This window comes from Scedosporium apiospermum (assembly GCF_000732125.1).
Source record: "Scedosporium apiospermum strain IHEM 14462 chromosome Unknown SEQ_SAPIO_0044, whole genome shotgun sequence".
In the NCBI taxonomy this organism is placed as follows: Eukaryota; Fungi; Ascomycota; class Sordariomycetes; order Microascales; family Microascaceae; genus Scedosporium; species Scedosporium apiospermum.
The window spans coordinates 25,500-53,289 of record NW_015971745.1 but is presented as its reverse complement, the minus strand read 5'-3'; the positions used below and the strand labels follow the sequence as shown (position 1 = coordinate 53,289).

The 27,790-nt window shown below is 54.0% G+C and overlaps 6 protein-coding genes and 2 pseudogenes across 6 annotated transcripts; 6 read left to right on the top strand and 2 right to left on the bottom strand.

Moving 5' to 3' along the window:
* Window positions 1-757: 757 nt before the first annotated feature.
* On the top strand, window positions 758-2,374 carry SAPIO_CDS0879 (Exoglucanase 1; the record flags this gene model as incomplete). Its single annotated transcript, XM_016783562.1, has 2 exons — window positions 758-1,255; window positions 1,322-2,374. The coding sequence occupies 2 exons, from the start codon at window positions 758-760 to the stop codon at window positions 2,372-2,374; spliced, it is 1,551 nt and encodes a 516-aa protein (XP_016645836.1).
* Window positions 2,375-3,444: 1,070 nt separating this feature from the next.
* Window positions 3,445-6,464, top strand: SAPIO_CDS0878 (uncharacterized protein; the record flags this gene model as incomplete). The annotated part of the gene is made up of 5 exons (XM_016783561.1): window positions 3,445-4,117; window positions 4,184-4,531; window positions 4,581-4,875; window positions 4,932-6,210; window positions 6,396-6,464. The coding sequence occupies 5 exons, from the start codon at window positions 3,445-3,447 to the stop codon at window positions 6,462-6,464; spliced, it is 2,664 nt and encodes an 887-aa protein (XP_016645835.1).
* A 982-nt stretch (window positions 6,465-7,446) lies between these two features.
* SAPIO_CDS0877 (Snf5/smarcb1/ini1) lies at window positions 7,447-9,271 on the top strand (the record flags this gene model as incomplete). Its single annotated transcript, XM_016783560.1, has 2 exons — window positions 7,447-9,008; window positions 9,211-9,271. 2 exons carry the CDS (start codon window positions 7,447-7,449, stop codon window positions 9,269-9,271), a joined length of 1,623 nt encoding a protein of 540 aa, XP_016645834.1.
* Window positions 9,272-9,976: 705 nt separating this feature from the next.
* On the bottom strand, window positions 9,977-12,340 carry SAPIO_CDS0876 (ATPase; the record flags this gene model as incomplete). The annotated part of the gene is made up of 4 exons (XM_016783559.1): window positions 9,977-10,638; window positions 10,711-10,776; window positions 10,838-10,996; window positions 11,068-12,340. 4 exons carry the CDS (start codon window positions 12,338-12,340, stop codon window positions 9,977-9,979), a joined length of 2,160 nt encoding a protein of 719 aa, XP_016645833.1.
* Window positions 12,341-13,978: 1,638 nt separating this feature from the next.
* On the top strand, window positions 13,979-15,385 carry SAPIO_CDS0875 (annotated as a pseudogene; the record flags this gene model as incomplete).
* Window positions 15,386-16,336: 951 nt separating this feature from the next.
* SAPIO_CDS0874 lies at window positions 16,337-17,314 on the top strand (annotated as a pseudogene; the record flags this gene model as incomplete).
* A 1,725-nt stretch (window positions 17,315-19,039) lies between these two features.
* On the top strand, window positions 19,040-21,149 carry SAPIO_CDS0873 (Drug resistance protein; the record flags this gene model as incomplete). The annotated part of the gene is made up of 4 exons (XM_016783558.1): window positions 19,040-19,327; window positions 19,413-19,676; window positions 19,751-19,841; window positions 19,909-21,149. 4 exons carry the CDS (start codon window positions 19,040-19,042, stop codon window positions 21,147-21,149), a joined length of 1,884 nt encoding a protein of 627 aa, XP_016645832.1.
* Window positions 21,150-21,672: 523 nt separating this feature from the next.
* Window positions 21,673-26,046, bottom strand: SAPIO_CDS0872 (p-type ATPase; the record flags this gene model as incomplete). Its single annotated transcript, XM_016783557.1, has 3 exons — window positions 21,673-22,081; window positions 22,158-24,909; window positions 24,990-26,046. 3 exons carry the CDS (start codon window positions 26,044-26,046, stop codon window positions 21,673-21,675), a joined length of 4,218 nt encoding a protein of 1,405 aa, XP_016645831.1.
* Between the last annotated feature and the right edge of the window lie 1,744 nt (window positions 26,047-27,790).

The window sequence follows — 27,790 nt, the reverse complement described above, 5'->3', positions numbered from 1 at the left end:
TTCGCCAATTGGAGGAATCGTGAACTCTGGTCCTGCAGTGCCCGAGAGAAAGCCCGCTTCTTCTTTCATCGTGCTGCCCACCACTGCCGTTAAGCCGCTTCCTTGGCACCAGAGTTTCTCCTAAATGAGTCTAGCTGCTTAACGTTATGGCGTTCCCCGGAAATTCTAATCACTACCTGAGCCGGGGCTGAGGCTTTTCGGACTACCCCCCCTGGCAGGTTACGTCTTGCGCTCTCGGCTTGTCAAGCCCAGAAGGCATGCCATGAGAACCCCGCGAATGGCCTAATGTGACCAGTCTAATGAGCCGACGATTCGACCAAGTACTTCTACCGTAGTATTGATGTCATGCCTTAAGCGTTTCCACTGTCCTCGTTGGCATTGGGCGTCGGCCCGTTCGGCCGTCTTGCGCAGCAAGTAAGGCTCCTCCCTGGGACATGGACAGGGTCGTTTCCTGCCATTCTGGTGAGCTCCTCGAACTAATGCGCTCTCCTGGCGGGCATGGCGTTGGAATTTCTCTGGCTTGTCGTCAAGGCCAGACAAGGGGTTCAAGTATCTTGATGGACAGGGGCAGGAGAAGATCCACGATCGAGGACATCTATATAAGAGATCCGATATCCTGCCCTTCCTCTTGCTATTTCCTTCCTCTCATCCAGCACCCTCTCGCACGCTCCTTCTCCCACCACATCCAGTTCGTTGCCTCAAGAAGCTGCACAGTCCCTGGCTCGTCTCTAGTCAAATACACAAAAACACCGTCAAAATGTTCAAGAAGCTCAGCGCTCTTTCCATGATCCTTGGTGCGGTCTCCGCCCAACAGGTCTGCACCCAGACTCCCGAGACCCACCCCAGCCTCACCTGGCAGAAGTGCACCGCTGGCGGCAGCTGCTCCAACGTTGCCGGCTCCGTCGTCATCGACTCCAACTGGCGATGGACTCACACCGTCTCCGGCTCCACCAACTGCTACGACGGCAACACGTGGGACAGTTCCATCTGCTCGTCCGGCGCCACTTGCGCTTCTCAGTGCTGTCTTGAGGGTGCCGACTACACTACCACCTACGGTATCACGGCCAGCGGCAACAGCCTCGACCTCAAATTCGTCACCAAGCACCAGTATGGTACCAACATCGGTTCTCGTGTCTACCTCATGGAGAACGACACCAAGTACCAGATGTTCAACCTCCTCGGTAACGAGTTCACCTTTGATGTCGATGTTTCCAACATCGGCTGCGGTCTCAACGGTGCCCTCTACTTCGTCGCCGTATGTCAACTACCCCTCACCTTGCCCTCTGCTTATCGGACCCTGTGCTAACCTCGAACTGTGTAGATGGACCAAGATGGTGGTATGTCCAGGTACTCTGGAAACAAGGCTGGTGCCAAGTATGGTACTGGTTACTGCGATGCTCAGTGCCCTCGTGACATCAAGTTCATCAACGGTGTTGCCAACTCCGAGGGCTGGGAGCCTTCCTCCAACGACGCCAATGCTGGTGTTGGTGGCATGGGTAGCTGCTGTGCTGAGATGGATATCTGGGAGGCCAACAACATCGCCACCGCCTACACGCCCCACCCTTGCACCAACAACGCGCAGCACTCTTGCACCGGCGACAGCTGCGGTGGAACCTACTCTGACGACCGATACGGCGGAACTTGCGATCCCGATGGTTGCGACTTCAACTCCTACCGCCAGGGCAACAAGACCTTCTACGGCAAGGGCATGACCGTCGACACCACCAAGAAGATGACCGTCGTCACCCAGTTCCTTACCAACTCGGCCGGCACCCTCTCGGAGATCAAGCGCTTCTACGTCCAGAACGGTGTTGTCATCCCCAACTCCGAGTCCGTCATCCCCGGCGTCCCCGGCAACTCCATCACCCAGGAGTTCTGCGACAACCAGAAGACCGTCTTCGGTGATGTCGACACCTTCAACTCCAGGGGCGGTTTCGCCCAGATGTCCAAGGCCCTCCAGGGTTCCATGGTCCTCGTCATGTCCCTCTGGGACGACCACTACGCCAACATGCTCTGGCTCGACTCCACCTACCCCGTCGACGGCACCGGCTACGGCACCGAGCGTGGCTCTTGCCCCACGAGCTCCGGCGTCCCCAGCGAGATCGAGGCCTCGGTCCCCAACAGCAACGTCATCTTCTCCAACATCAAGTTTGGCCCCATCGGCAGCACCTTCAACCAGAACGGCGGCGGTAACCCCCAGCCTAGCAGCTCCGCCACGGTCCGCCCGACCTCCACCACCTCGGCCACTAACCCCGGCCAGACTGGTGCCGACCACTGGGGCCAGTGCGGTGGTATTGGCTGGACTGGCCCTACCACTTGCAAGTCTCCTTACACTTGCACCAAGCTCAACGACTGGTACTCCCAGTGCCTGTAAATACTTTTCCTCCTTTAGGAAAAGTGGGAGATGGAGTGCGAAAAGGGCAAAGTCATGGCTAAGGATGAGATTATGTGAGAAATTGTGACGGCTTTTTTCCCCCCTTCTTTTCTTGCAGTCCCTTCTTCGTATATATATTTTCTTCATTTGCATATATATTACTTTTTTCCTTTCTTCTTAAATATAAGTCTTCTGAAATATCTGTCTTGCACTTGGCTGTGATTGCGATTGCGAACTGTGATTGTAGATAATAAAACAATGTTACTCCTATACTACCCTTAGACTTTCTAGTATATTTTGAACTTATTTCCTATCCAGGTAGATCCACTGGCGTACGAAAATTTACTCTCGGTACTACGTTTAAAACATTAGTTCCCTGTCAGATTTGCATTACCCTCTGCTTCTTTTTCAGGAGCTGGCTCCTCCTCTTTCTTCTTGGCTTCTACGCTGCAAGGTATCGGGCTACAAATGTTTCGGTCACTCGACCCCACTTTGGAGTATGGGCCGACCCGACCGGGACGGGGCCGGAATGAGGATTCGAGAGGCACTGACTGTGCGTCTGTCAGGTCGCCCGAATTATCCGGTCCAAGATCTCGGGCCCGTTCGAGCTGACCCTGGACGTCATGTTTTCCAACGCCGCTGTGTAACGATCATGTTTTGGCGAGCTTGATACGTTGGGCACACAGCAGCACGATCCGCTGTCTGGAGGCCTCAGGAACGTCAAAGGCGAGCTCGAAAGCTACCCTGACCTGTCGACCAGCAGAACTTCACTTCCGGCGACGTAGCCGGGCGAGTCTGGGTCGGTCTTGACCTCCCAAAGGACGCAACTTCGCTCCTGATGGCACCCTCTCTTCGTGGTGCCAATGAAGAGCGGCAAGGTCACGTGTGAAGCCTTGTGGTGGGCTGGGCTGAGCCCCCTCATCCCGCGCAGTATGGGGGGGGGGCTGAGATTCAGCTTTGGGTCTGCCTTGGGTTCTATTAAACGCCCAGAGCACTGGGCAGGTGTTGTGGTGCTGCGCCTTTCTCTGCGTAAAGAGTCGTTGATTATTGATGTATCGAGTCGATCTAAGATGCCGCCATTCTGGAAGAGATCCAAACGAGACTCTGCTCCAAAAGCAGGGCAGAGCAATATCCAACCAACCCCAGCCGCTGAGAACCCTTTCCGCAGCCGTGCCGATGAGCTCTTCAATGAAGGTGACTATGCTAACGCCGCCTTCATGTACAGCGAAGCGGTGACTGCAGCTGGCAGCCGCGACAACACGACCAGAGCGCCTCTGTACGTGCAGCTTGCTCTTGCGCAAGTGATGTGTTCGCCTCCGCAGCTGGACAAGGCTCTGTCCAACGTCAACACGTCGATCCACCTGGACCCATCAGCTGGCAGTGCGTGGAAGTTGAAGGGAGACATACTCGACAGCATGGGTGATTACCACGCAGCGGCCGCAGCGTTCACCCATGCCGTGTCCATCTTGCCGACCTCTGATAGAGTTCAGGCACAACAGGCACTGGCAAGTGTTCGAATGAAGATGGGTTCCATAGCATCGTCGTCGACCACTCCACCAACCATTACACACACACCCGCTGCAGTCGCTCAGTCCTCGCAGCCATCCAGCATTGCCCCAAACACTCCTATCCAGCCTATTCGTCAAAATCCGTCGCCCACTACGCAGACCTCTCTGTCGCCAACGGGCACGATCCCAAATCGCCGTGCTGTGCCGACACATGCCCCATCGCCACGGGGCCTAGGTGTGGGCTCATCGTGTAAATGGCATCAAGACCTTCATAAAATCCACTCCTGCTAATCGTGCATAGCTTCATCTTTGATCCCGCCCTCTCCGATACCTCGTGCCCCCACTCCGAATGCGATGATGCAGAGTCAAATGCTGGCCGAAGAGCTCGACATGCCCTCTGAGGCGCCTCCCTCGTACAGTACCAGTACCATGGGCGCACCCCGAACTGCATTGGGCGGCGTGTTTTCTGAGAGCCAGTTTGGCGACTGGCATAGAGCGTTGAACCGAAACCGCCTGGGTGGACTGTATCTTCGTCCCTTCACCGCAGAGGGACAGGTCGACTCCATTTGTTGCTTGTTCTGGGGCAAGACATATGTGGAGTCCTTGTTGTTTGATATCACGTCCCAGGCAGCTGGCCATCGATCTTGGAGTATGTTTAGACCGGTATGGAATGACGCATAGGCTAACGCAATCTGCAGAGGAATACCACGTCAGTACGATCAGCCACCCAGGGACGAATTTCCTAGACTACGATTGCGAAACGGCGTCAAGCTATGACGGTTACCACGTGGGCACCACCTCTGTTGTGGGCTATTCTGAGGAGTACAGAGAGTTCCAGTTGTCCCAGACGGTGCAGTTTCAACTTTCCTTGGAGGAGAGAAATTCCCCTCCGCCAATGACCCTTGATGCTATCGTTGAAAGGATCCAGATGTTGCAGAGAAATCCCGCCCACGAGGATAATACCCGACTGAGACAGATTCTCGGGCTACCTGCGTACGTGTGGAAGTCCAACAAGGTATTCTGAAGTGAAAACTGACTTCGGTGTCCAGCTCCCCAGCCGTGACGACTAGAATTGCCATTGAGGATATTTGCCTTACCTTTAACCGTGGGCAGCGCGCTGAACCGAACCGTTTCATCGACTTTCTCACTACGGCTTCATTCACGGGCCATGTTTTCGGAGGGCCGGGGATTGGTCTGACCAATTTCCTGCTTCATATCCTACTCGGCGCGGAGCTCGCCCTTCGACAGGCCAAGCTAGGCTCGCGACAAAATTACCCGGGCGTCATGAAGGCGACGACGTCGGCACTGGTTGTCATTGCGCGTCAGTGGATGGAGAATGTCACCATCCGAAAAGGTCTAAATGGCAAGTACACCCTGACTGCGATAAACCATGCAATCCGAACCGAGGGCCTGCTACGCTTCGCAGAAGCCATTGGGTGGCCATACATGGATGAAGCGAGGCAGAACATTGAGGGCATGTATGCCAAACTTTCCTCACAGCCTGCAGAGATACACAACTACCTCAAAGATTGGCTATACGGGTTGGTGCTTCCGGGCAAATTCTTCAGGCAGCGACTCCTGAGTTGTCTGGTCCTGGCATGTCCAACGACGAAGCACCTCAGCTCTGCACCATATTATTCGAGCGGCCTGGTCGTTGGAAACAAGAGCTACTGGCCTAAGAGAAGTATACTCGCACGCGTTCTTGGAGGCATGAGCAATATCCAATCAACTTGTGGATGGATTGGTCCCGTTCCGGCACCCACCAAGACCGAGCCTAGTTGGATCCTGTTGCATGCCCGAGTCGTCAACTTTGTTCGCCCGGTGGTCGACAACCTGGCAGAGACGAACCTGGAAATCCTTGGGTTCTCGGAGGCTGAGATGAGCAGAGATCCTATTGGGTTGACGACAGAGCTCTTGGATATCAATAAGTGGCGCCCCCCAACCGGGCTGCCGCCGCGGCCAGGAGCTCAAGGGCCAAACGGTCACGTCGGCGTCACGCTGCAAGAAATCCGGCTCAACTCCATCGAATCTACCAACGACATTCGACGGCACCGCGCAAGCCTCGACTTGATGTGCTACGGCACTAAGGTCACATTCACGCTCTACTCCAGCCCGCTGTTCGTGCATGTACCCAAGTGTCAGGGGACGTCTCACCCGATCCACGAGAGGCTGGCGCAAAAGCGGTTCTCGGGCATAGTGTTGGCGAAGGACCTGAAGAATGGGGCGCCAATTCCATCATCGGAGACCCTGATGATTATCGATGCCACGCAGCCGAATGAGGATATCATGGCGAGGGCATGGTGTGCAGAGACGGGAAGGCACGCTATTGTGAGGAAGGCCAGGATTGGGTGTTTTGCGTGTGCGACGAGTTTGGCAACGAAGAGAACAGGGCTTGGATTTAATGTGCTTATTTGGTGTGAATGAGAAGGACCCCGAAATGAACAACGGCGTTTATGATACTTTAATATACTCATTTGTAGTGTCACCATTCCTTCACGTGACCAGATTTGCAGGAATCAGAAAACGGCATGCTCGGCAGCGACATGCAAATTCCAGGAACCACCGCCGCCTATATACCTTAGCCGCCAACAGCCCCCTAGTGCCATAAGTTGCGATTTAAGAATCATGCAAAGCGTATCCACGATCACGATATGAGGCTCAAGGGCACCCTACACGACGAAAATAATCCTCAAGCCCAAGAAGACAGTACATGGAGGGGAAGAAGAGGGTCCGGGGCCACACCGTTATTAATAGATTCCCAACTTTCATCGTAGTATTTCGGCGATATCGCTTTCGATGTTCGATCCCTCTCTAGTTTCCCCTTCCCTCTCTATGGCACCCGCCGCTGATGATTACAGGGTTTGCCCATCGACGTCACAATGTCCTCGATTTTCGGTGATAGTTCCTCGTTCCAGATTATTGCTGCTGCCTCTGAGATTTGACAAGCAAGAGATGCTGTGTTGTTGATATGTGAATATTTCCACACTGCAAGCAGTTCTTGTTAACAAGGCATTAATACTGAGGTATATGTAACAAAGAGGAAATATCACGTGCAGTGAATCCTGGTTGTGGATAATGTGGCTCTGTGGCTGTGCATAAGGCTGGTGCTAATGCAATCTGGATGACTTTTTTTCCAATTCCTCGAGCCAACGCGACAGCAACTGGGACATCATCGAAGCCTCGAAGAGCTCTACGCGACAAGATATTTTTGGTGGATGTCATCCCTCGATTCTCACATCAACCAATCACCCCAAACACTTCTTCTCTATATCGTTCCCAGCATCTCTAGTCGGAAACCCCACACCTCGACCTCCTTTCATTTTTTTTCGCCCATTCCCTTTTTTTTTCGCGTTGTCACAGACTTGCGTTCAAGGCTGTCCCATCTCCCACCTTAAAGACCCTTAGTTCAACGACACAAAGCTCGCGCTTCCGACATCTTCGAGCGGCCCGAGCCGTCCAATTCGTGGACTAGATTGACGGCAGTCGCGATTGTACGCGACCCGTCTACGGTCCAGTGCTTTTCTTTTTTTTCCTTTCCGAGCCCCCTCGAGTCCTGCATGAAAGATGGATGACATTCACGACCTGCAAGGCCTCACGCTAGAGGACCTTCGAAAACTCGACAAAGATGCCCCGAATGATGTAATTGAGAAATTCCTCCCGCAAAGGCCTCAAGCCTCCCTCACCACCTTCGCTCCCCGCCTGCGCATCTACAACAACTCCATTTTGATGCCATCGATACCCTCTACCACGTCGGGACCCGTAGCGCGAACGACGAAGCGCGGTACTACGATAATCAATTACGCTGAGGACGGGTACGATGATCTCGACGACGAAGACGACGATACGCGACGGCGGCCGACGGGGTTAAGAAGCGCGAGGAGGGACGACTCCGTGGCGAAGCAAGACTTTTCCGACAAGGTGGGCAAGGAGGCCAACGAGCCCGTCGACGTTCCCGGCCAGTGGCGCGAGTGGATGCTTAGGACGAAGATGCTCCGCAGCGACAGGCAAGGCGCGGCCCAGTCGGACCTCCCCCTGACCCTCATCCCCATCCGCATCGACCTCGAAGTCCCCAGCTTCATACCCCAGCCTCCGTTCCCGCCTCCGCCCAATGGCTACGATCCATCGCTGCCACAGTATCGCCCTCAGGAGACGACGCCACCTTACAGACTTCGGGATTTCTTCCTGTGGAATCTGCACGAAGCTCTCATCACGACGGATCAATTCGCGTTGACGTTGGTCCAGGACCTGGACCTGCCTAACCCGCGCATGCTTGCCAGCGAAATCAGCAGGCAGATCCGCACGCAGCTGGAAGAATACGCGGGTGTGGCTCTGCACCCGCTCTTCCACGCGCAGCGGGATCCCAATGACGCCACGCAACGAACAGCCGTTCCCTCGAAAAGCGGTTTTAATACCCCCAAAGAAGTCGGCGCGTCGACCCCCCTCCTCACAAATACCCCTGCGCCCGAGATCAGCGCAAAGGCCACCACCATCACTCACGACAGCGACGACTTCAACCCCGACGATGCCTATCGCTGCATCATCTCGCTCAACATCACGCTCGGCTCGACGCTCTACACGGACAAGTTCGAGTGGTCACTCCTCCATCCGCCCGGCATGGCCGACGCCTTTGCGAAGCAAACATGCGCCGATCTGGGCCTCCATGGCGAATGGGTACCCGCCGTCACGCACGGCATCTACGAAGCCGTCCTCAAGCTGAAGAAGGAAGCCTGCGAATCAGGCGGCGTCGTCGGCGGCTGGGGCGGTCTGCAGCAGGAAATTGCTAACGACTCGGCCCACGGTGCAGAGGCGGGCATGCGCTACGATCCGGAGAACCTGGGCGCCGAGTGGCAGCCCAACTTCGAAGTCCTCACCAAGGAGGAGATGGAGAAGCGCGAGGGCGACCACGAGAGGCAGCTTCGGCGGCTGCGGCGCGAGACGGCGCGGTTCAGCTCCACTTCGGGCCTCGTCGGCGGCGTGCCCTTCTCCGGCTTCGGGACCATGGTCGAGGCCGAGGAGGAGCGTATGGGTCGTGGTGAGAGGAACAAGAAGAAGAGGAGGCAGCTGAGGAGTAGTTTGAGCCCGCAGCGGTCGGGGACCCCCGGTGGAAGGGGCACGCCGGATGTTGGGTATGGCGGGGGTGGGAGCAGTTCGCTTATGGAGGCGGAGAGAGAGAATTGGCGGTGTTCGCAGTGTTGTGTGAGGGGATCTTGTGTTTGGGCTGTTCGGGATGGACCTGCAGGTCTTAGGGTGAGGCATTTCCTCTTTCTTTCTTTCTTTCTTTCTTTCTTTCTTTTTTTTTTTTCTCTCTGCTAACGGTGTCTCTACTAGACTCTATGCCATAACTGCGGCTACCTCTACGAGCGCGACAAGCGCCTGCCTTTCCTCATGAAGAACCTTCACCGTAACGATCAACGAATAGTATAGTGTACTTCTCCTTCCGGGACCATGTCCGATCCCCCGCAAATGGGCAAGAAAAGGAAAAGAGGACGAGAGATGACCGCGCATCCTTGAGAGGAAAATTGCGGTGGTTGCGGTTTCCGAAATCTCTCTCTCTGTATTTCTATGTTTTTTCTGGTGTTGGATTCCTTTGTTTTTCAACCTTGTGTGTGCGTTTGATGTGCTCGGGGTGGGATATTGTTTTTAGAGGTGTTTTAGGTTTCTTTCTTTTTCTCTTGTCTATTCGATGAGAGGTATTTGAAGTGGTTGGTTTTGGACTTTTTCTTGAAAAGGAACTCGTTCAAGGGACGGGGATCCAAGAGAATACCAGTCTGGGCGTATGAGGGGGTACTCGGGGGTCTAGGGTAAGTTGGGCAGGGTATAATACATTAAGCTTGAGTGAGGGTTGTTGCTTTCTCTTCCTCTTGAGATGATGTGAAGTGTTTTTTTGTATTGTGTAATGTTCCTATACTTTTGCAATGACGAGCGAGGTCTTCAAGGACCCGTCGCTTTGCTTAAAAAACAGAGTCTTAGCGCAACTCCAGAGGAAATATCCGTCCGCGTACCAATACCATGAGTAAAACACAAGAGTATGCCCTTCAAGGAAAACTAACAAAGGAAAACAAAGGAAAGACCTAGTCCGCAGATGTAATCTCTCTCAATCATACAAGCTATGATCGACCTCTCCCACCTTCGAAACATGCGGACTCGTCACCTTAATGCCATTCTCCAGCCTTGAAAGGGTAACGGCGTAGCCCTTGAAATCACACCAAGACTGCACCATCTTCACCGCATTCTTAATCTCTCGTCCGTTGAGATTCCAGCCTCCCAGCTCCTTGATGTCCTCCTCCGAGATTCCCTTGCGGGCCAAGTTCTCCTCCTCCTCGCTCGCCCACACCTTCTCCGCATCCTCCTCCCACAAAGGCTGCTCAGAGCCAACAACCCTAACATGAGGCACACGTTCCAGGAACTTCTTCCAGATCTGCTCCCTCGCCTCAGAAGAAAGGGGCTTAAACAGCAAATGCAAGCTGACGCGGCTCCGGAACGCCGGATCGATGGTGTGGTACAGGTTGGTCGTGAGGAACACGATGCCGCGGAAGTACTCGAGCTCGCGGAGGAAGATGGACACGAGCTCGTTGCGGGCGATGTCGACGGGCTCGCGGGTGGCCATGAACACGTCGGCTTCGTCGAGGAGCACGACGGCGTTCCATTCGGTGGCCATGGCGAGGAGGCGTTTGAGGTTGGCGCCTAGGGCGGTGGCGTTGATGCCTAGGTCTTCGGCTTGGAGGTACAGGAGGGGTCGGCGGGTGCGGTCGGCGACTGTGGAGTGAGTGTGAGTAGAGGGCACTAAACTGACTTCCCTGAAGATTGCAAAGGGAAATGAAGACTTACCAGCCTCTGCGGTGAGGGTCTTTCCGGTTCCGGGAGGTCCGGAAAGAAGAAGAATCAATCCTTGGCCTAGAAAGGGACGCATTAGTCGAGCTGCAACGGCGACTTGAGGAGACGAGAAATAGCTTACCCTTTCCGACAATGACATCGTCAAAGATGCTCGCCTGCTTCTGCCCGTGATGTTCAACAAATGACAAGACAAGGTCCTTTTGCTCCTCGCTGTAGACGAGGTGCTTGTAAGCCGAGTCATTCCAAGTAATGGGCTGGATATCCTCGATGTAGAACTTGACTGCGAAGATCCGATGCTCATATTAGCCAAAACATTCCTCTTAGCTGGGGAGAGAAACGAGATTCACTTACGCCACTTCTTATTCTTCAGCGCATACCCTTCAACCCAAGGACCGATAAACATCAGGAGGTCCTCCTGGGCCAACATCTCCTTCTTATTCCGCTCCTGATCCTCCTCCGACAGCCACCTCGGCTTCTTCTTGCCATCATCATCATCTTCCTTGCTCCCGCCCGACGTCACAGCATTCTTCATCGTCTCGGGATCCAGCAGCTCGCGCTTTCCCTGCGGCTGCTGATACCTGTTATAACCCGCGACGTCGATGAGAACCCTGCCCTCGACGTTGTGGCTTTCACAATCCTCGCCAAAGTAAATGGCCAGACCCTCGTAGTTCCTGTAGCACAGGCCCTGCAAATCTAGCATCTTGCGACCGCGCTCCGTCAGCCTCTTCCTGACGCCGGCGGGATCCTCGTGGAATTCAAGAGGATAATGAGGCAAGTCAGTAATGGGCTTGTTGCCCAGGAACGGCTTGATCTTGACGGAGGCCTTCCTCCAGCCAAAGGCGTCGCCGTTGAAGCCGAGCACCTTGACGGGGATGTTGAGACCTTCGACGGTGTACTCGACGGGCCCCTCGACCTGGGCTAGGATCTCGGCGTTCTTGATGTAGCTGTGGATGATGCAACCCGTGGGATAGTACGTCCAGGCCGTCTTGTACTTGATCAGGCGCAAGGACTTCATGCTCGCGACGCGAGGTCGCAAGTCGCTAAACGTATCATCGAGGACCTTGAGGAACAGCTCCAGATGGGGCTTCAGTGAGGACTCGCTGGGTGTCTTCCTGTACAAGTCAAGAATCTCTGGAAGGCCGAAGAAGAGGGCCATGAAGGGCTGTTTGAAAGTAGCCCTGTTGTTGAGATCAAGGTGGACATTTTCCTTCTTCAAGATGGGGGCGATGGCGGCGACCAACTGCGGGTTGTAGACGTAGATCTGATACGTCTTCAGCGGGAAGAGGTTACCGAGTGCGACCTTATCGCGGTCCTTGATCTTCCACACGGCCACGGAGTGCATGGCCAGATTCTTGGCCACGGTCGGGCTCATCTGCTTGGGCGGGTAGTCGGTCCAGTCATAGTGCTCGTTCGAGGGGTTCGAATCCTTGCCCTCGTAGTAGTACTTGATCTTGGCCTGGGTTCCCGTCTCGGGCTCGGGGGCTAGCTTCTTGGGGTCTTCGTCTGAGGAGACGTCGATCTCCTCGATGCTGCGGCCGATGGGCGGCTTTGGGGGCAGGAGCTTGCAGCGCCATTTCCAGGCGAGTTCGGACATGTCGTTTTTTTTTCTGCCGACGAAGCCCATTTTGAGGATGGTTTTATTGTTTCTTTTCTCCCTTTTGTTTTGGTTTGATTGATTGGAGAGAAGGGGGAGGGAAGATGAAAGATGAGAGATGAGAGATGGCTTGGAGGAGGTGAGAAAGGTTCAATGGAAGGGGTATCTCAAACAAGCTGAAGAGCAAGCAATGCAGAAGTAAACAGCTCCAGCACAAAGCAAGGGAAGGGGACAGGATCAATTGACAGAAAAGCGAGAGTGAGACTAAGCTTTATCTAAGTGTTCGCGGAAGAATGGTGAGAAATGAGATCAAAGCTATGGGGAGGAGGAGGCTGTGGGAGCTCTCTAATATATAATACGTAGGAATCCTCTAACTTAGATACATGTGTTATCCGCACGTAGGCGTCCTTATTCACACCGAGGTAGCTCTCCTGCAAGCTCAATGAGCTCACTTCAAGCAAACATCCCGGGCCAGTCATGACTGGACCGGGGTGGATGTGAGGGGAAACCAGGAACAGGGGATTCGGACCTGGGTCTCGAGCTCGAACGAGGAGAAAGCTCTCATAGTAAAAGCCACAAACCGTGGTGCGACTCGGTACGCTAGAGTAAGGCGGAAGCCTGGTGTACCGGCATGATAACACCAACAAGAAGCGAGGAAAAGAGGCAGCCTGGATGCAGGATGGGAGCTCGCGGAGAACGAGACCTTGCATAACTCGTGTTTAGCTCTCGCGTGCTCATTCCGGTTGTGGGGGGACCTGCCCCAGGGCCTCTCGCAGTAAGAAGATAGTTTTGGGAACTTTGGATCTTAACCCCGATCTGATTCTTTTGTTTTTCTTTTCAGTAGGACTTTCTGTTGTACGAAGCGAGCATTATTTCGCATGTTGATGGATCCTAGGACTGGAGGATTCACGTCTTGGCCCATGTCTTTGGGGACTCTGAAGGGAGCCAATACCGTCTCGCCTGCGCCACTACTGCAGACAGGGATCTACTCAAGTACTCCGTACACTACACTACGAAAAGTAAGTCCTACACTAACTAGACTCTGGTAGCGTCACAGCCCTAGACCCATGCAACCCGGAACCTTGGAGAAATCCCAAGTCGTCTTATCCACGATCGCCAGTAAGACGCCAGTAAGAGACGAGAGGTGGTCTGGGGTGCGGGAGCTGGGGGGTTTTTTTCCATTTCGATGATCCCCCAAGAGGGAGCGTGAGGGGGTTCAGAGTTCAGATGTAGCAAAGTGCGATCCAGCCCCAGGCAGCCGTTGCGTTGCACTTTGCTCGTGGGCGCGTTCCCCTCCTCAGATCCAATGATTAGTGACGTTTCCTGCAATGCCAATGCGAGGTGCTCGTGCAGATCAATGGGCTGTGGACGGGCTCGTTTACAAGTCAGATGTGGCACCATAACGGGAAATTTACGAAGTAGACTGTGATACTTCATCCATCATAACGCAAACGCAGCGTTCCTTCCCCAGTTCCTTGCCCACTTGGGCGCTTCTGACAGGGGACGGTGATGACTCAGCAGAGCTCCCTCCGAGAATTTCCAATTGGCCCCACAAGTTTTCCAATTCTCAATCCGAGCTTCAAAGCTCCAGTCGAAGCTGAGCTCCTCCCTCGTTCGATATTCCGCACCAAAATCGAAACGAAAAAAAAAAAAAAATCACCCAAGACAATGGCGGCACCAACCCCGCCCATTCCCCCAGTCCCCGGCCCAGCAACCACGGGCGCAGCAAGCTCCGTCCTCAACCTCAATGCGCTCTTCGACAACCCCCTCTTCGCCGGCGGCATCGGCCTCGCAGGCCTCGGCGCCGCCGCCGCAACAGCCCGCAAAGGCGTCCTCGTAGCCGCCAGCGCCGCGCGCCGCCGCCTCCTCGTCAACCTCGAAATCAGCCGGCAGGACCCGGCCTACCCGTGGATCCTGGCGTGGCTATCACAACTCAGTCCCCAGCAGGGGTTCGTGGCGTCGCGGCTGACGCGCATCAACAACTTTTCCGTAACGACGACGACGTCGAGGGGGACAGGCCCGGGGAGCGGGAGGCCGAGTTTTTTCGTGCAGCCGGGGTACGGGAGGCATATCGTGAGGTATCGGTGGGCGTATATTGGGGTCAATAGGGAGAAGCATAATACGGCGAATATGAATACGGGGGAACCGCATGAGATTGTGCAGTTGACTACGTTATGGGCGCATAGGCAGATTTTTGATGAGGTGTTGACGGAGGCGAGGGCGTTGGCTGAAAAGGCGCATGAAGGGAAGACGGTGGTTTATTCGGCTAGGGGGCTGGAGTGGGCGCCGTTGGGGGATCCGAGGAAGAAGCGGCCGCTGGGGTCGGTTATTCTCGACGAGGGGGTCAAGGAGAGGATCGTCGCCGACGTCGAGGACTTCCTCGCGCGGCAGCAGTGGTACGTCGACAGAGGCATCCCCTACCGCAGGGGCTACCTTCTCTACGGACCCCCGGGAACGGGCAAGAGCTCGTTCATCCAAGCGCTGGCGGGCGAGCTCAACTATAGCGTGGCCATGATTAACCTCAGCGAGATGGGCATGACGGACGACAAGCTCGCATACCTCCTCACGAAGCTCCCCAAGCGCAGCATTCTCCTCCTTGAAGACGCTGACGCCGCGTTCGTCAATCGAAGACAGCGCGATGCTGACGGGTACAGCGGCGCGACGGTGACGTTTTCGGGGTTACTTAACGCGTTGGACGGCGTGGCGGCGGGCGAGGAGCGCATTGCGTTCTTGACGACGAATCACGTCAATAGGTTGGATCCGGCGCTGAAGAGGCCCGGGAGGGTGGACGTCATGGAGCGCATCGGGGAGGCGACGACGTATCAGGCGACGCAGATGTGGGATCGGTTCTACGGTGACGTGGACGCGGACCACAAGGGTCGCGAGATGTTCTTGGCGAAGCTTCAGGGGTTGGGACTCTTGAGGGGTAGGGATGAGGATGCGGTGGGGGAGAGGAGATGTACGAGCCCTGCGGCGATTCAGGGGTTGTTTTTGATGAATAAGGAGGATATGATGGGGGCGATTGAGATGGCGGAGGAGTATTTCATGGCTGAGGAGGGGCACACTCAACTCTAGATGGGCAACGGGTGATTTGGTGAGTGCGGATGGATGCATTGAATGAATCAAATGTCCATATATTTGGGAGCTCGAGGCCCAGACCCGGACTCGGGCTCGGATTCGGACATGGGAGGAGAATGGCTCGGGATCTCGTCGAGTTTCCTTGTGAGATATCGCAAGGTTTGTACAAAATTGTATTACAATGTACCTCAGCATAGACGTAAAATGTAGATTAGGGACCTAGAGGCTTTTGCATATAGCATACTAAATGCTGAAGAAACGAGCAATGATACCCTCCCACATTTGGTTTAAAGATCAAAATGCAACTAATCAACCATCAATGCCATCCTCTCCTGCTCAGCCTCACCAAATCTCAAGCTTATCCTTCATGTTCCCTTGTATCTCAGCTTCTTTATTCTTGCAGCCTTCCATACCACAGGATCGGACAAGTAGGTCAACGGCCCAGTGTGTCTTTCGCCGCGAATTGACTCGAGCCCAGTAGTTTGTCGGTGGCATGTCATTTCGAGGCGGATGAATCACACGCCGACAAAGATTCTAGGATAGTTCGGACTCGGGTTCTAAAAGAAGATTGGATCAATTGATATTTTTAGGTGGGTTGCTATGTGCTGTTTCGTGCTGCTGCCTACAATTAATTGGGCAATTTTTGAGCCAGGCTTCGCCTTCTTTGTTCCTTCCCCCACACTTTCATTGTCCGCATCTTCGTGTCACGCCGGGTTGCTCAAAATTGAACGACTTTATTCTTGCATTACTCTGCGCTGCTTTATCACCACTCATACTAGATCTCAATACAAAGTGGACCGGCTCAGAAAAAGATCCCTTATCCAGTTACTTAAATTAAGAGCCGCCACCCACCCCCTCAAAAAGGAGGAACCGAAAATGTCAGGACAACGTTTAATATCGTCGTACTTTAAGAGACCCTCAGGATCCAACATTCCCCCAAGAGCCAACATGTCCAACGCCGGCCCTTCCTCGTCCCAGCCCCCTCCCTCGTCCACACCACAAAGCCACAACAGACCTCGCAATGCCCGCCGAGAAGCCCTCGCCGCCACAGCAGCAGAAACCCGCACCCTCCTCCCGACAATCCTCTCCAAGCTCCCCAACATCCAGGCCTCCAAGTCTGAAATCTTCCACCTCGATGACTTCCCTCCCCTGAAAGCAGCCTCCTGCCCGGCCTACAACCCCTCCAATGGCCACAAGACGAGCATCCGCGTCGTCGACGGTGACTCGTGGAACGTAGCCATCGACCTCGCGGAGGAATACGCCTCTAAGCCCGCAGGCAACGGCATAGCCATGGCGGACCGCGTAGCCGTCCTCAACATGGCGTCCCACGCGCGGCCGGGAGGTGGGTGGCTACGCGGAGCCATGGCGCAAGAGGAAGCCCTATGTTATCGGAGCTCGCTATATCTGAGCTTGCACAAGCGGTACTATCCCTTTCGCCATCTCACGGGCGTGTATTCACCCGACGTCGTCGTCATCCGGGGCGATTACGCCAACGGCCACAAGCTGTACCTAGCAGACCCAGGTGTCAAGGAGGAAGATCTACCCGTCTTCAGCGTCCTCAGCGTGGCGGCCATCTGCCGACCCGAGACGAAAAGGGTGGCTCTCGCCGGACAGAGCCAGGCGGCAAAGGCCACGACGGAGGAGGTGTTTGCCAAGGAGTCAGATAAGAAGTTGACGAAAGACAAGATGAGAATATGTCTGCGCATGGCGGCCGCGAGGGGCCATTCTCTGGTCGTGCTCGGGGCCTTGGGATGCGGCGCGTTTAGGAATCCGCCGCGGGAGGTGGCGAGGCTTTGGGCTGAGGTGCTGGGGGAGGCGGAGTTTGCGGGCGGGTGGTGGAGGGAGATTGTGTTTGCTGTGTTGGATACGAGGAGGGAGGGGAATTTGGAGGTGTTTGAGGAGGTTTTGGACGGTCTGGAGGTTTGATGCTTGAGGGTTGGGAATCATTTATGTTGATGTTAGCTGCTTTATGGCTTGCTTCTGTCTATTCTCCTTTTCTGTCTTTCCTTTTCTTCTTTGTCTTATTTTTTTTATTTTTATTTTTTTTATTTCGACTATTTCTTTCTCAAGGATGTGTCCACGGATGCATTGTTTGTACTATGTTACCGTTTATGGCGGGAAGAGGCAGCTCTTGTTTGATGTTCTGCTGTTCACCACAGGTTCATGGTTCCTCGTTCCTCGTTCCTCGATCCAGTCTCTAGCGTTGACTCCACGTATATTTCGATTCATCATTTACGACTCTTTGACTTGTCCCTCCCGTCTTAAGCCCCCCTGCCTGTTCTCTTCCTCGGCGCAGCTTAAACATTGCAGCTGTGTGCTTAAAAATCAAATCCTGATCTTGATCATGATGGGCTGCATCTGATCCCCCCTCGGTTTGAGATCTCGGGAATGGCATGCATGCGACCGATGATTCGGATGGCAGCGTAACCTCCCCCGCCCGGAGCAGTTTCCAGGTGTGGTACCCGGATTCTGTCAAGCTTGTCTGCTTGTCTTGTGTGAATCACGCAGTTGACATTCACCCCAGACTGCAATGCAACCAGCAGCCTTTCTGGGTTCGTTCCGCGCTTGCCCTTGAGGTCGCCTAGCGTCGGTTCCCTGTCATGAACACGGGAACAAACATCAATGACAAGCTTGACAAGCTTGACAAGCTCTGCCGAGTCACGACTCGCTGCGGGGAATACCAATGAAGGCTTTGCTCTTGGGGGGGACAGGGTACTCTCGATCCAAGAAAACGGGCCTGCCTGGTTCAAATCCATCCTCTACCGCACTCTCCTCGCACCCAAGCAAGAATTAAGATTCCTTCTCTCTCTCGCTCTTCTCATCTCAGATGGGCTCAACTCACCTCCACCTCCACCTCCACCTCCCGCCCAATGTAACCTCCCCCCACCACGCAACTCCCACCGCCCAGTCAAAACCCGCCATCAAAGGCAAACTTGAACCAGAAAGCATCCCGTCCCCAAACTGCCCCCAATGCAGCTAATCCAACTCTAGCTAGTCAGTCCCATTCGATCTCCGAGCGCGAAAGTCGCGAGCCACCAACGACAAGCTCAAGGCTCAAGGGAACGGGAATCGCGATGCATGCTACCACAATATGCCAACCGAAAAAGCTTTTCCCCTCTTCTGGGACAGATCAAGGAGTGAGTGTGTGCGTATACAAGAAGGGCCACTCTACTTCCTGATCGTACTTCGTACTGCCTTCGCACAAGCTGCGTCTGGACTCTAGACGAGATCAATAAGCGAATTGATTGATTGCAAATCAAAAAAACGAGTGCCGTGCGCGATCCCAACATGTCGTCTTCCGCGATTTCGGATACCGGCCGGTAAACCTGTGCACCAAAGCTCCGGGATACATTCCGTGCTAGGCTTTTCCGACCAATCTTTTTTCTGTTCTCTTTTTTTTCCTCTCTCCTTATCTACTTGCTAAAATTTGACTTTTAATATATATATTTTACTCGTCGTGAATGATCCAACATTGTACAATTGACGTCTACTTTCGCTTCACATCCGTCATTTGCGCGCCATTAGACTTTGATCTTCTTGCGCTTCATCTCATACCTCTTTGCTAGATTCTACTGCTCCTCAGACGACCAATTCTCCTCTGCAATGAACGTATGAAGAAACGGGGCGTAATATCTTAGGAAAATACACACCATGTCCCCCGATCCAGAAAAGCCAGACTCTACACCTGTGAGAGAAAAAGAAGGAGGAGAGCCAACAATACAACAACATCCATCCTCTCCTCCTGCCGACTCCGATCCCAAATCTCTCCCAAAATCAGCCTCCCAACACCGCCCAGACGAAACCCAACATGCCGCCCAAGAAGAAGCCTTCACCGACGACGAAGACTCCTCCTCCGTCGAGGAATGGCCCAAGATTCCCTTCTCCAAAGCCCGCTGTATCGCCATCGTAGCCACCACCACCGGCGCCAGCTTCATGAATGTAAATCGCACCCCTTACCCCCCCTAATCCTTCTCCCCCCGTTTCCCTCTCCTTTTCAGTTAACGCCAAAATCCTCGCAATACAGACCTTCTCCATCCAATCCACAGTCATCATCCTCCCCGTCATAGGCCGCGACCTCAACATCCCCTCCAGCCGCCTGCAATGGATCGTGTCGGCCTACGCTCTCGCTTTTGGCTGCTTCCTGCTCCTGTGGGGCCGCATCGCCGACATTTACGGGAAGCGCATCATTTTTGCTTCGGGGACGGCGTGGGTTGCTGTTATTAGTGCGATTAATCCGTTTTTGAGGAATGAGATTGCTTTTTCGCTGTTTCGCGGGCTGCATGGCTTGGTAAGTTCCTTGAGAGAACGTGTGTGAGAGTGAGAGAAAGAGGATGTAATACTCACAAGCTGCCATCTTTCCAGGGAGCCGCTGCAAACGTTCCCACGGCCATTGGCATCCTCGGAACGTTATTCCCGCCCGGCAAGGCTAAGAACTACGCCTTTAGCTCATACGGTATGTTAGAAAACGGATTCTCATCTCACTCCATCTTCTAACACTATTGGCCTCCCCCCACATACAGCCGCCGGTGCCCCCCTCGGCGCCGTCTTCGGGAACCTCGTCGCCGGCTTCATCGCCGAATACACCACCTGGAAATGGGTATTCGCAGTAATGGCCATCGTCTCCGGCATCATAGCCGTCATAAGCCTCTTCGTCATCCCTCCCCCCTCTGCCGCCCAGCCACCTCCGACCATCACCGACGACAACCCCACCGTCACAGCCACTCCTCCCGTGAAACCCTCCCTCGCCTCCGTGGACTGGATAGGCGGCGTCCTCATCACAGTCGGCATCCTCGTCCTCCTCTTCGCCCTAACGGAAGGCAACGTAGTAGGCTGGTCCACCCCCTGGATCCCCACCCTCATCGTCGTCTCCCTCCTCATCATCGCCGCCTTCGTAACCTGGCAATGGTACCTCGAGACACGCACCTCCCGCCCGCCCCTCATGAAAGTCTCCATCTTCAAGAACGCACAGTTCTCCGCCGCCCTCGTCATCATGGGCCTCTTCTTCTCCTCCTTTAATAATTTCCTCATCTACGCTACTTTTTACTTTCAGGATTACCAGCAGCTCTCTACGCTGCAGACGACGCTCCGGTTTCTCCCTACAGGGATCGCGGGTGCTATCGTCGCCGCCATCGTCGCGCCGCTGTTGTCGCGCATCCCGACGCAGTACTTCCTCCTCTTCGGAAACCTCGCCGTCTCCCTCGCCTCCCTCCTCTTCGCCGTCCCCATCGACCCCAGGACGACATACTTCGCCTACGGCCTCCCCGCCATGGTCCTCTCCGTCATGGGCGCCGACACAACCTGGCCCTCCCTCACCCTCTTCACCTCCCACTGCCTATCTCCGCAGGACCAGGCCCTCGGCGGCGCCCTCATCAATGCCGTCGGCCAGGTCGGTCGCTCCATCGGCCTCGCCATCTCCACGACCGTCCAGACAGCCGTCATGGCCCGCGAGCGAAACGTTCCCGTTCAGAAGGTCGGCGAGGTCAAGCCTTGGGATGAACCGTCGCTTTTAGGTCTGCGAGCGGCGAACTGGACGACTTTTGCGCTGGGGATTTGTTCGCTTTTGGTCGTTGCTGCGGCGTTTAGGGGCACGGGCATCATCGGAAAGGCGGATGCGCCCGCGTCGGGGGGCATGACGAGGAGGAATAGAAGGGATGGCGGTGGGGATGGTACGACGCCAGCACCGGACGAGAGCGCTGCCGCTGCGAATAGGAATGGCGAAGGAGGAGATGTAACGGAATCGAAGGAGGTCAGAAGGAATTAAGTATTTGATTTGAGCGGCATCTGGACCTGCACTTTTCTGTTTATTTACTATAGGAAGTTTGTTTGTTTAGACCCTTGCAGTGTCTTGGATACCATCGCCAGGTAAATTAATTCATGAACCACCAGACATGACATGCAGATCATGGCTTGTTCTTCTCACCGTGCTATGCACGACATACTGCAGGGGAACTCGATCTTCTTGTAATCCTGCAATTCCTGTCCATCTGCTATAGTACGGCACTCTGCACAAAAGAGCTCTAGTTTAATACGATACGATGGCACTGACACCACCGTAGTAGCCATTATATTGCCCTATATCTATTCATTTATGCAATGGTTCCGACAAAAGAAACCGAAAAGGATGGGTATCAGGTATCAAACACTCGAACACCAATAGCCTGTATCTATATGCCACGAAACGGAAAGAGAGAAAAGGAAAGAAGGAAATAGGCGGGGAGAGGAAATAGTCTCAAAAATCCCAACCAATGCTTAATCCGCACATGTAACATCCCAGCTCTCACATCTTACGCCTCCTCAGCCTCCGGATCCTCCTCGTCACCGCCAGCAGCAAGTCTCTGCAACCTCTCCCATATTACCGGATCCTTCTCCATCTCCTGCCACACCTCCACCTCCAACTCTCCGTTCGACCTCGCCTTCCACGGCGGCCACCTGTACACGCCCAGACCGATCAGCGTCCGCTTGATCAGCTTTCGAGTGAAATCTATCAGTCCCAATACCGCTAGCACGGCAAACAAAGTCGCCCACCACAACAGATCGGGTCCGAAAGTTTGCATAAAACCGTCATGTACAGCGTAGATGGACGGCGTAGGTTCGTAGGAACCGGCTAGAAATGCCTGCCAGGCCCACCACCCGATAGTCGTAAGGAAGAAGCAGAACATGATGATGCCAGTCTTGTAATGCGTCTCAAATATGCTGCACACAGCCGTTAGTCTTCCATCAGTCATCATGACCGACTTTTTGTTTGTAGAAAAACTCATCGATCACTCACAATAGCTTCCAGTTGATCCAAAGCACACCGACGGTAAAGGACAGGTTACCCAGAGCGAACAAACCCTGGTCACTCAGCCTAGCTTTCCACCCGTAGCCGGCCCATACGCCGAACCAGGCCAGAACGCCGTCTGTGGCACCAATGATCATCCATGCGATGTACTTCCACATGTTGAGCCCCATATTCCTTTGTCCGTACGAGTAGAGTTCTGGAACCGCTAGCAGAGTCTCGGCGCGGAGATCCTGCTCCCAAATGCCCATGCAGATGACGCACAAACTCGTAAAGAGCGTGTTGAAGACGGTTAAACTGGCAAATTCGTAAAGCGAGGTCCCCGTATAGCCATTGTACCGCTGGTAGAGCGCAGTGGGCAGATAGAAGAACATCTCCTTCCAGAAAGTCGCGATGATAAATTTGGCCGTTCGCACATAGTTCCATCTTCCGTGAACAAACAACAGTCTCTGGAGGAACCGGAATTGAGCAATCGAGTAGTCGGCTACACGTGCTGCTTGGAGGCCCTCCTTGCCCGAGATGCCTACACCGACGTGACTAGCTTGAATCATGGCCAGATCGTTCGCACCATCGCCAATCGCGAGAGTAAGACCTCGGTGGGCTCCCTTCATTTTTCGCAACCGCGACCGAACCGTCCTGACGAGGAGCGCCTTTTGGGCTGGGGAGGCCCGGCAGCAAATGACCGAGTCAACCAAGGGCATGATGGCGTAAAACTGCGCCGAGAGGTCGTCCGACTGCTCAATAATGCCGAGCGTGTGACCGTCGACCACGACCACGCTATGAATAGACTCCGTCTGGACGTCCTCCATGATATTGAGCAACTGCGAATCGAGGGACCCCTTGGTAGAATCCAACACATACAAGTCGGACCCCGCTTGAACGATCCGAGCCGAGTGCGCAATGTTGATGGCTGTCTCCCGCTTATCTCCTGTTAGCATCCATATCTTGATGTTTGCTCGTCGTAGCCGGTCAATCGTATCCGGTACACCCTCTTGAAGCTTATCTTCGATGGCCGAGGCCCCGACCAAGTCAAACGTTTGCTCAATCATTTCTGCTGCAGCTTCGATACGCTCTTGCCTGTCGACCAAGCTGGTTGTGGCGTCTTCGTAAATCTTCTTCCATCCCGCATACTCCGCTTCCGGTACGAATCGCTGCGCAAAGACTAGAGTCCTCAGCCCCTCCGCAGCAAATTCATCCAAATGCTTAAAGCATCGACTAAATACAGTGGGGTCGTCATGGATATAAGGATCGTCGAGGAACGAGAACTTGTCCATTTCATCCGGCTCTCCTGTTCCTTTGCCTGGAGGCTGAAGGTGGGTGAGTTTCGAGACATCGAGAGACCGATCGCGAGTGGCAAGCGACGGGCGGGGCTTTTCATCACGCAGTGGCCTCGAGCTTGCTGCTGCATCAAAGGATCTGCTCCTAGCCGTACTGGCCTGTCGTAATAGGCTACTACTCGCTTCACGCATAGGTGGGCCACCAAATCTCGTAGTCAGACTTGGACGACCACCGATGCTCGGCCGAGATTCGTGCAAACTCTTTCGTAACATCTCGTGCTCTAGATCTGCGCTCTTTCTCACCTCAGAAGCCTTCTGTTTCGCCAGCGGTGCCATCCTAAGGCGTGGCAGTATGACCGAATCGGCACCTTTGCAAATGACTGATATGCGACCATCTGGGTACCGCAGGACGACAGACATGCGCTTCCGCTTACTGCTAAATTCGATGACGTCAAGGATTTCGAAAGTTTGTAATCTAGACGAGCCGTTGTCGTCGGTCGCAACGCGGAGAGTAATCTGCTGCGGAGACCTCTTCACTACCGTATAACCTAGCTCCTGAGCAGCCCTTACGAGGGCAATCTCATCCGGAGATGACGCCTGGTATTCGAGAACCCCATCTCGCACCTCAGGAAGGCAAGTATGGCACAGAGCCATCGCTAAAATGTACTGCTTCGCCTTTCGGGCAAAGAGCGAGTTGGGGCGGTGTCGGATGTACTCCATTAGGTCGGAAGTCGTCACATCAGGCTGCACATGGTCAGGGCGTCCAGTTGACCGCCACTGAGAAGATGATCTCCTCTGTGTCATGGACGCTCTCGGAGTGATAGTCGTTGTTGCTACTGTCTCAAGAGCCTCCGAGGAGTCGGGCGTCTCGACGGCCGCCGCTGCCGGTACTCTTATGGCTGGGATGCTTGCTTTGAAAAACGGAGGCTTTTCCGAACTAATCTGAGAGTCATCATCAGAGTCAACTGTGTCAGCGATTGTGTCCTGGTCTAGATCAGTCTCGTGGAGCCAAGCCGTTCCTGCAATACTGAGTTTTCGAAACTTCATAACATTGTCGGTAAGGGTACCAGTCTTGTCGGAGAATATGTAGCCAACTTGGCCCAAGTTTTCTAGAATGGTGTTCGTGTTGCACTTTGCAGGAGTGTCTGAAGCAGCATCGTACATGTTGATGTCGGAGTTCAGCATGATGAGTTGGCCGATCTTGACAATTTCCAGGCTGACGTAAAGGGCAAGAGGAACGACATTGTTAAACTGAATAATGTAGGCAATGAGGATTTCGTGGAACGCTACTTTCGCGTCGTCGAGGTACCAGCTTTTGGCCTCGACGGACTTTTGCCAGGCAACATAACCCATAGAGCATCCGACGGAAAGGACGACGACGTAGATGGCGAGGGTGATGACGATCCTGTTCACTATGAGCTCAAGCGCTGGCCGTTTAGCCTTTGGGTGCTGGTTCGCATTCATACCTGAGTGCAAGGTTAGCGCAATCCAGATCCGGTGGCACCAAAACTACCCAGAGATTGGTGTTAACACGAGAGTGACTTACGAATTTTGCACTCCTCGCCAGTATTGACGACTAGGCCAATCAGGCTCGGCGTGTTTCTCACAATGCTGCCGCGATATATCACCTCGTTGAGCGTCAGAGGTAAGGTCTTCTCGCCGACAGTGACCTTGCCGTTAAAACGGTACAGGTCAGGATTAGGGTCCTCCGTGACAACGTGGGCGCGGCAAGATCGGATCCCCTTAATCGTTCCACATTCCTTGATTGCTGTTGACACCTGCTTAGTCTTCAGGTTGGTCTCCCCATCCAGGGCCATCGTCTCAATATATGCTAAATCATCTTCGCCATCGCTGTGTAAGAGCACGATGTCGGCGGGGACAGGCTCGTCTCGGACCAGCTTCACCACATCTCCAACTCTGATATCGCACCACTTGGTCGAAACCCATCTAAGACCATCGTACTCTTCGTCAAACTCCCGGAGCGGTTCTCGGACCTTCTTATAATGGAATGGGATGCGGCTCTGTTTCCTCTTTGTGACTACGACATGGGGCCGAGCCTTGGATGCGTCCTTTAAAACTATGGCGGCATTCGCATTTTCGACATTATCGAGACGGTGGCGCTTGAAGTCATCGTATCCTTCTTTGGCGACGGTAAGGAGAACAAAGAACATGAGCGGTAGGATGGTGGTAAAGTTTCCCGTTGTACTTAGACCCGGAATTGTCTGCGGCACACCAACACATAGAAAGTAAAAATTGCCAATGCGGCTGAACTGGAAAATCACTTGCTTTGGAAAGAAATCGTAGATGGTGTATCGTGAGGTTCGAATAGAGTTGTCGATGTATGATCGTCCGCGGCGGTTGTCGGTTAGCGGCTGCTCGCGGCCGGGTTCGAGGGGGATGTGCCGGCCATCTTTCGAGGCTGGTAGAGGCTTTTCGCGGAGGATGAATTCGAGAAAGACTCTCTTGTAAACCTTGTGTAATCCGCTCTGGATTGTCTGGCTTAACGACGTGGCTCTCGACATGCGCTGGCTGGCTCTGGTGGGAGCTGCGGTGATCGGCGCTCCGGTAGCGTCGGGGCCGCCTGGTTCTACCTCTTCAACCATCATGGCTTACACGATAACGAGTGAAGCAGCATACTCCAAACGAACGGGGTAGAGCGAGCGACTAGGGTAAAGACTATAAAACGATCGAAAAGGACAAAATAGTGAAAATCCGACTATTCCGGCATTTCCGTAGAAGTGTCCGGGGTGCTTCGCAGATAAAAGCCGAATCACGATACTCGCATGAAGTTGGGGCAAGGTTGGGGGGGAACAGGCGATATGGCCTCGGATACGGATTTCACCGACTTTGCGACTCCAGCGACGGACGCAACACGAGATCCCGAATCGTCATGAGAGGGAAGAAGTCGAGGGTGGAAGGAGCGGGTGGAGAAATCAGAGGTGGAGAGAAGTCGCGGCTTGGACTTGGAAATGGTCCAAGTGGGACAGACAAAGACAGAAATCGCCAAGGCGCTAATCGCACCAAGACTGAGAGACAGATGCGCTTTCCCTTGTTAAAGCGAGAGAGTCTGGGAGAGAAGGTGCGAGAGAGCGAAGGAGAAAACATCGATGCAAGGGCAGGTGCGAGTCACCGATCAATATAAACCAGCAGAAGTGCATAAGTTTAGAATAAAATCTGACCAGTCACGTCAATGTCGTCACCACGGGAAGCGCTTGGTGATCAGCTCGATCTTGGGCAGGAAAGTGCGTTCTGCAACCATCAAATCATGAACAAGGTCCAATTCATCCGGAACGCCGGACCTCCCAGGAAGCAGGGTTGCGAACAGACAATCAGTAATAATGCTAGATTACTACTACTTCGTATCAGTGGTGAGTTTGCGCCACTGGAGTGCAACGGACGCCGTCAATTTGATTGAAGAACACGCTGGGAAAGCACTTGGTCTGTCAGGCCCCACACCATCAATTAGATTATCAATCCCACCACTGATCAAAATGGCAGCAGACCTCGACCTGTTCTCTCCACAAATCTCCACTAATGAAGTGGCAATGTGGTAGATATGCCGATTTCATAGGGATGGTCTCTTTTGAATAATTCAATCACTGAACGTGGATCCATAAGATGGGCAAGGATTAAGGTTGAGAAACTCGGGTTCGTCGCAGACAGCCTCAACTTGAAGGATTTCTACTCATCTCCCCTCGTCCTCCGTTAGCTCCAGGTCCATCCAAGCCTAGTGAAACAGCGGAGCCCGGCTTTCGTGTTCGTTTCTGAGAAATAATACGAAAGGTAATAAGAATAACATTAATACCCCCAATCCGTTTCCGACGGACGCCAGACTACGACGTGTGCCGAGGTAGCGTCCGAATCTTATCTTCATTAATGCTATTGTCTAATTAATACCTCGTCCCAAGAGAGAAGTCTACCACGGGAAGCAGGTTAAACCTGGTCATTTGGCCTGCTGCCGCTGCAAGTGTGGACAAGAAGAAATCGCCATCACACCCATCACACAGACGTCATCGTCCCGGATCAGCTCTAAGGCTAAGAACCGCCCACGTGGGGTCCAGGCTCTAACACTGGACGCAGGTGGTTCATTTATAGTTAGTGCATCTCCGACAGCCCGTCCCGATCGGGGTGTTTGAGCTTGAGGCACAGCAAGCGGAGACGGTTTACTCTTTCAGAGATTACTTACTGATGCAGCGAGGAGGGATTTGGACCCAACAGCTCAGGAAGCTATCCGGGGTTGTCTGAAGTAGGAATCCTGATTCTCACGCCATCCGGGGTGCGCTAAGCGCCATGTCTGTCCCATTCGAGACAAAGGATGGAGCTCAAGAGAGAGAGAGACCATCGGGA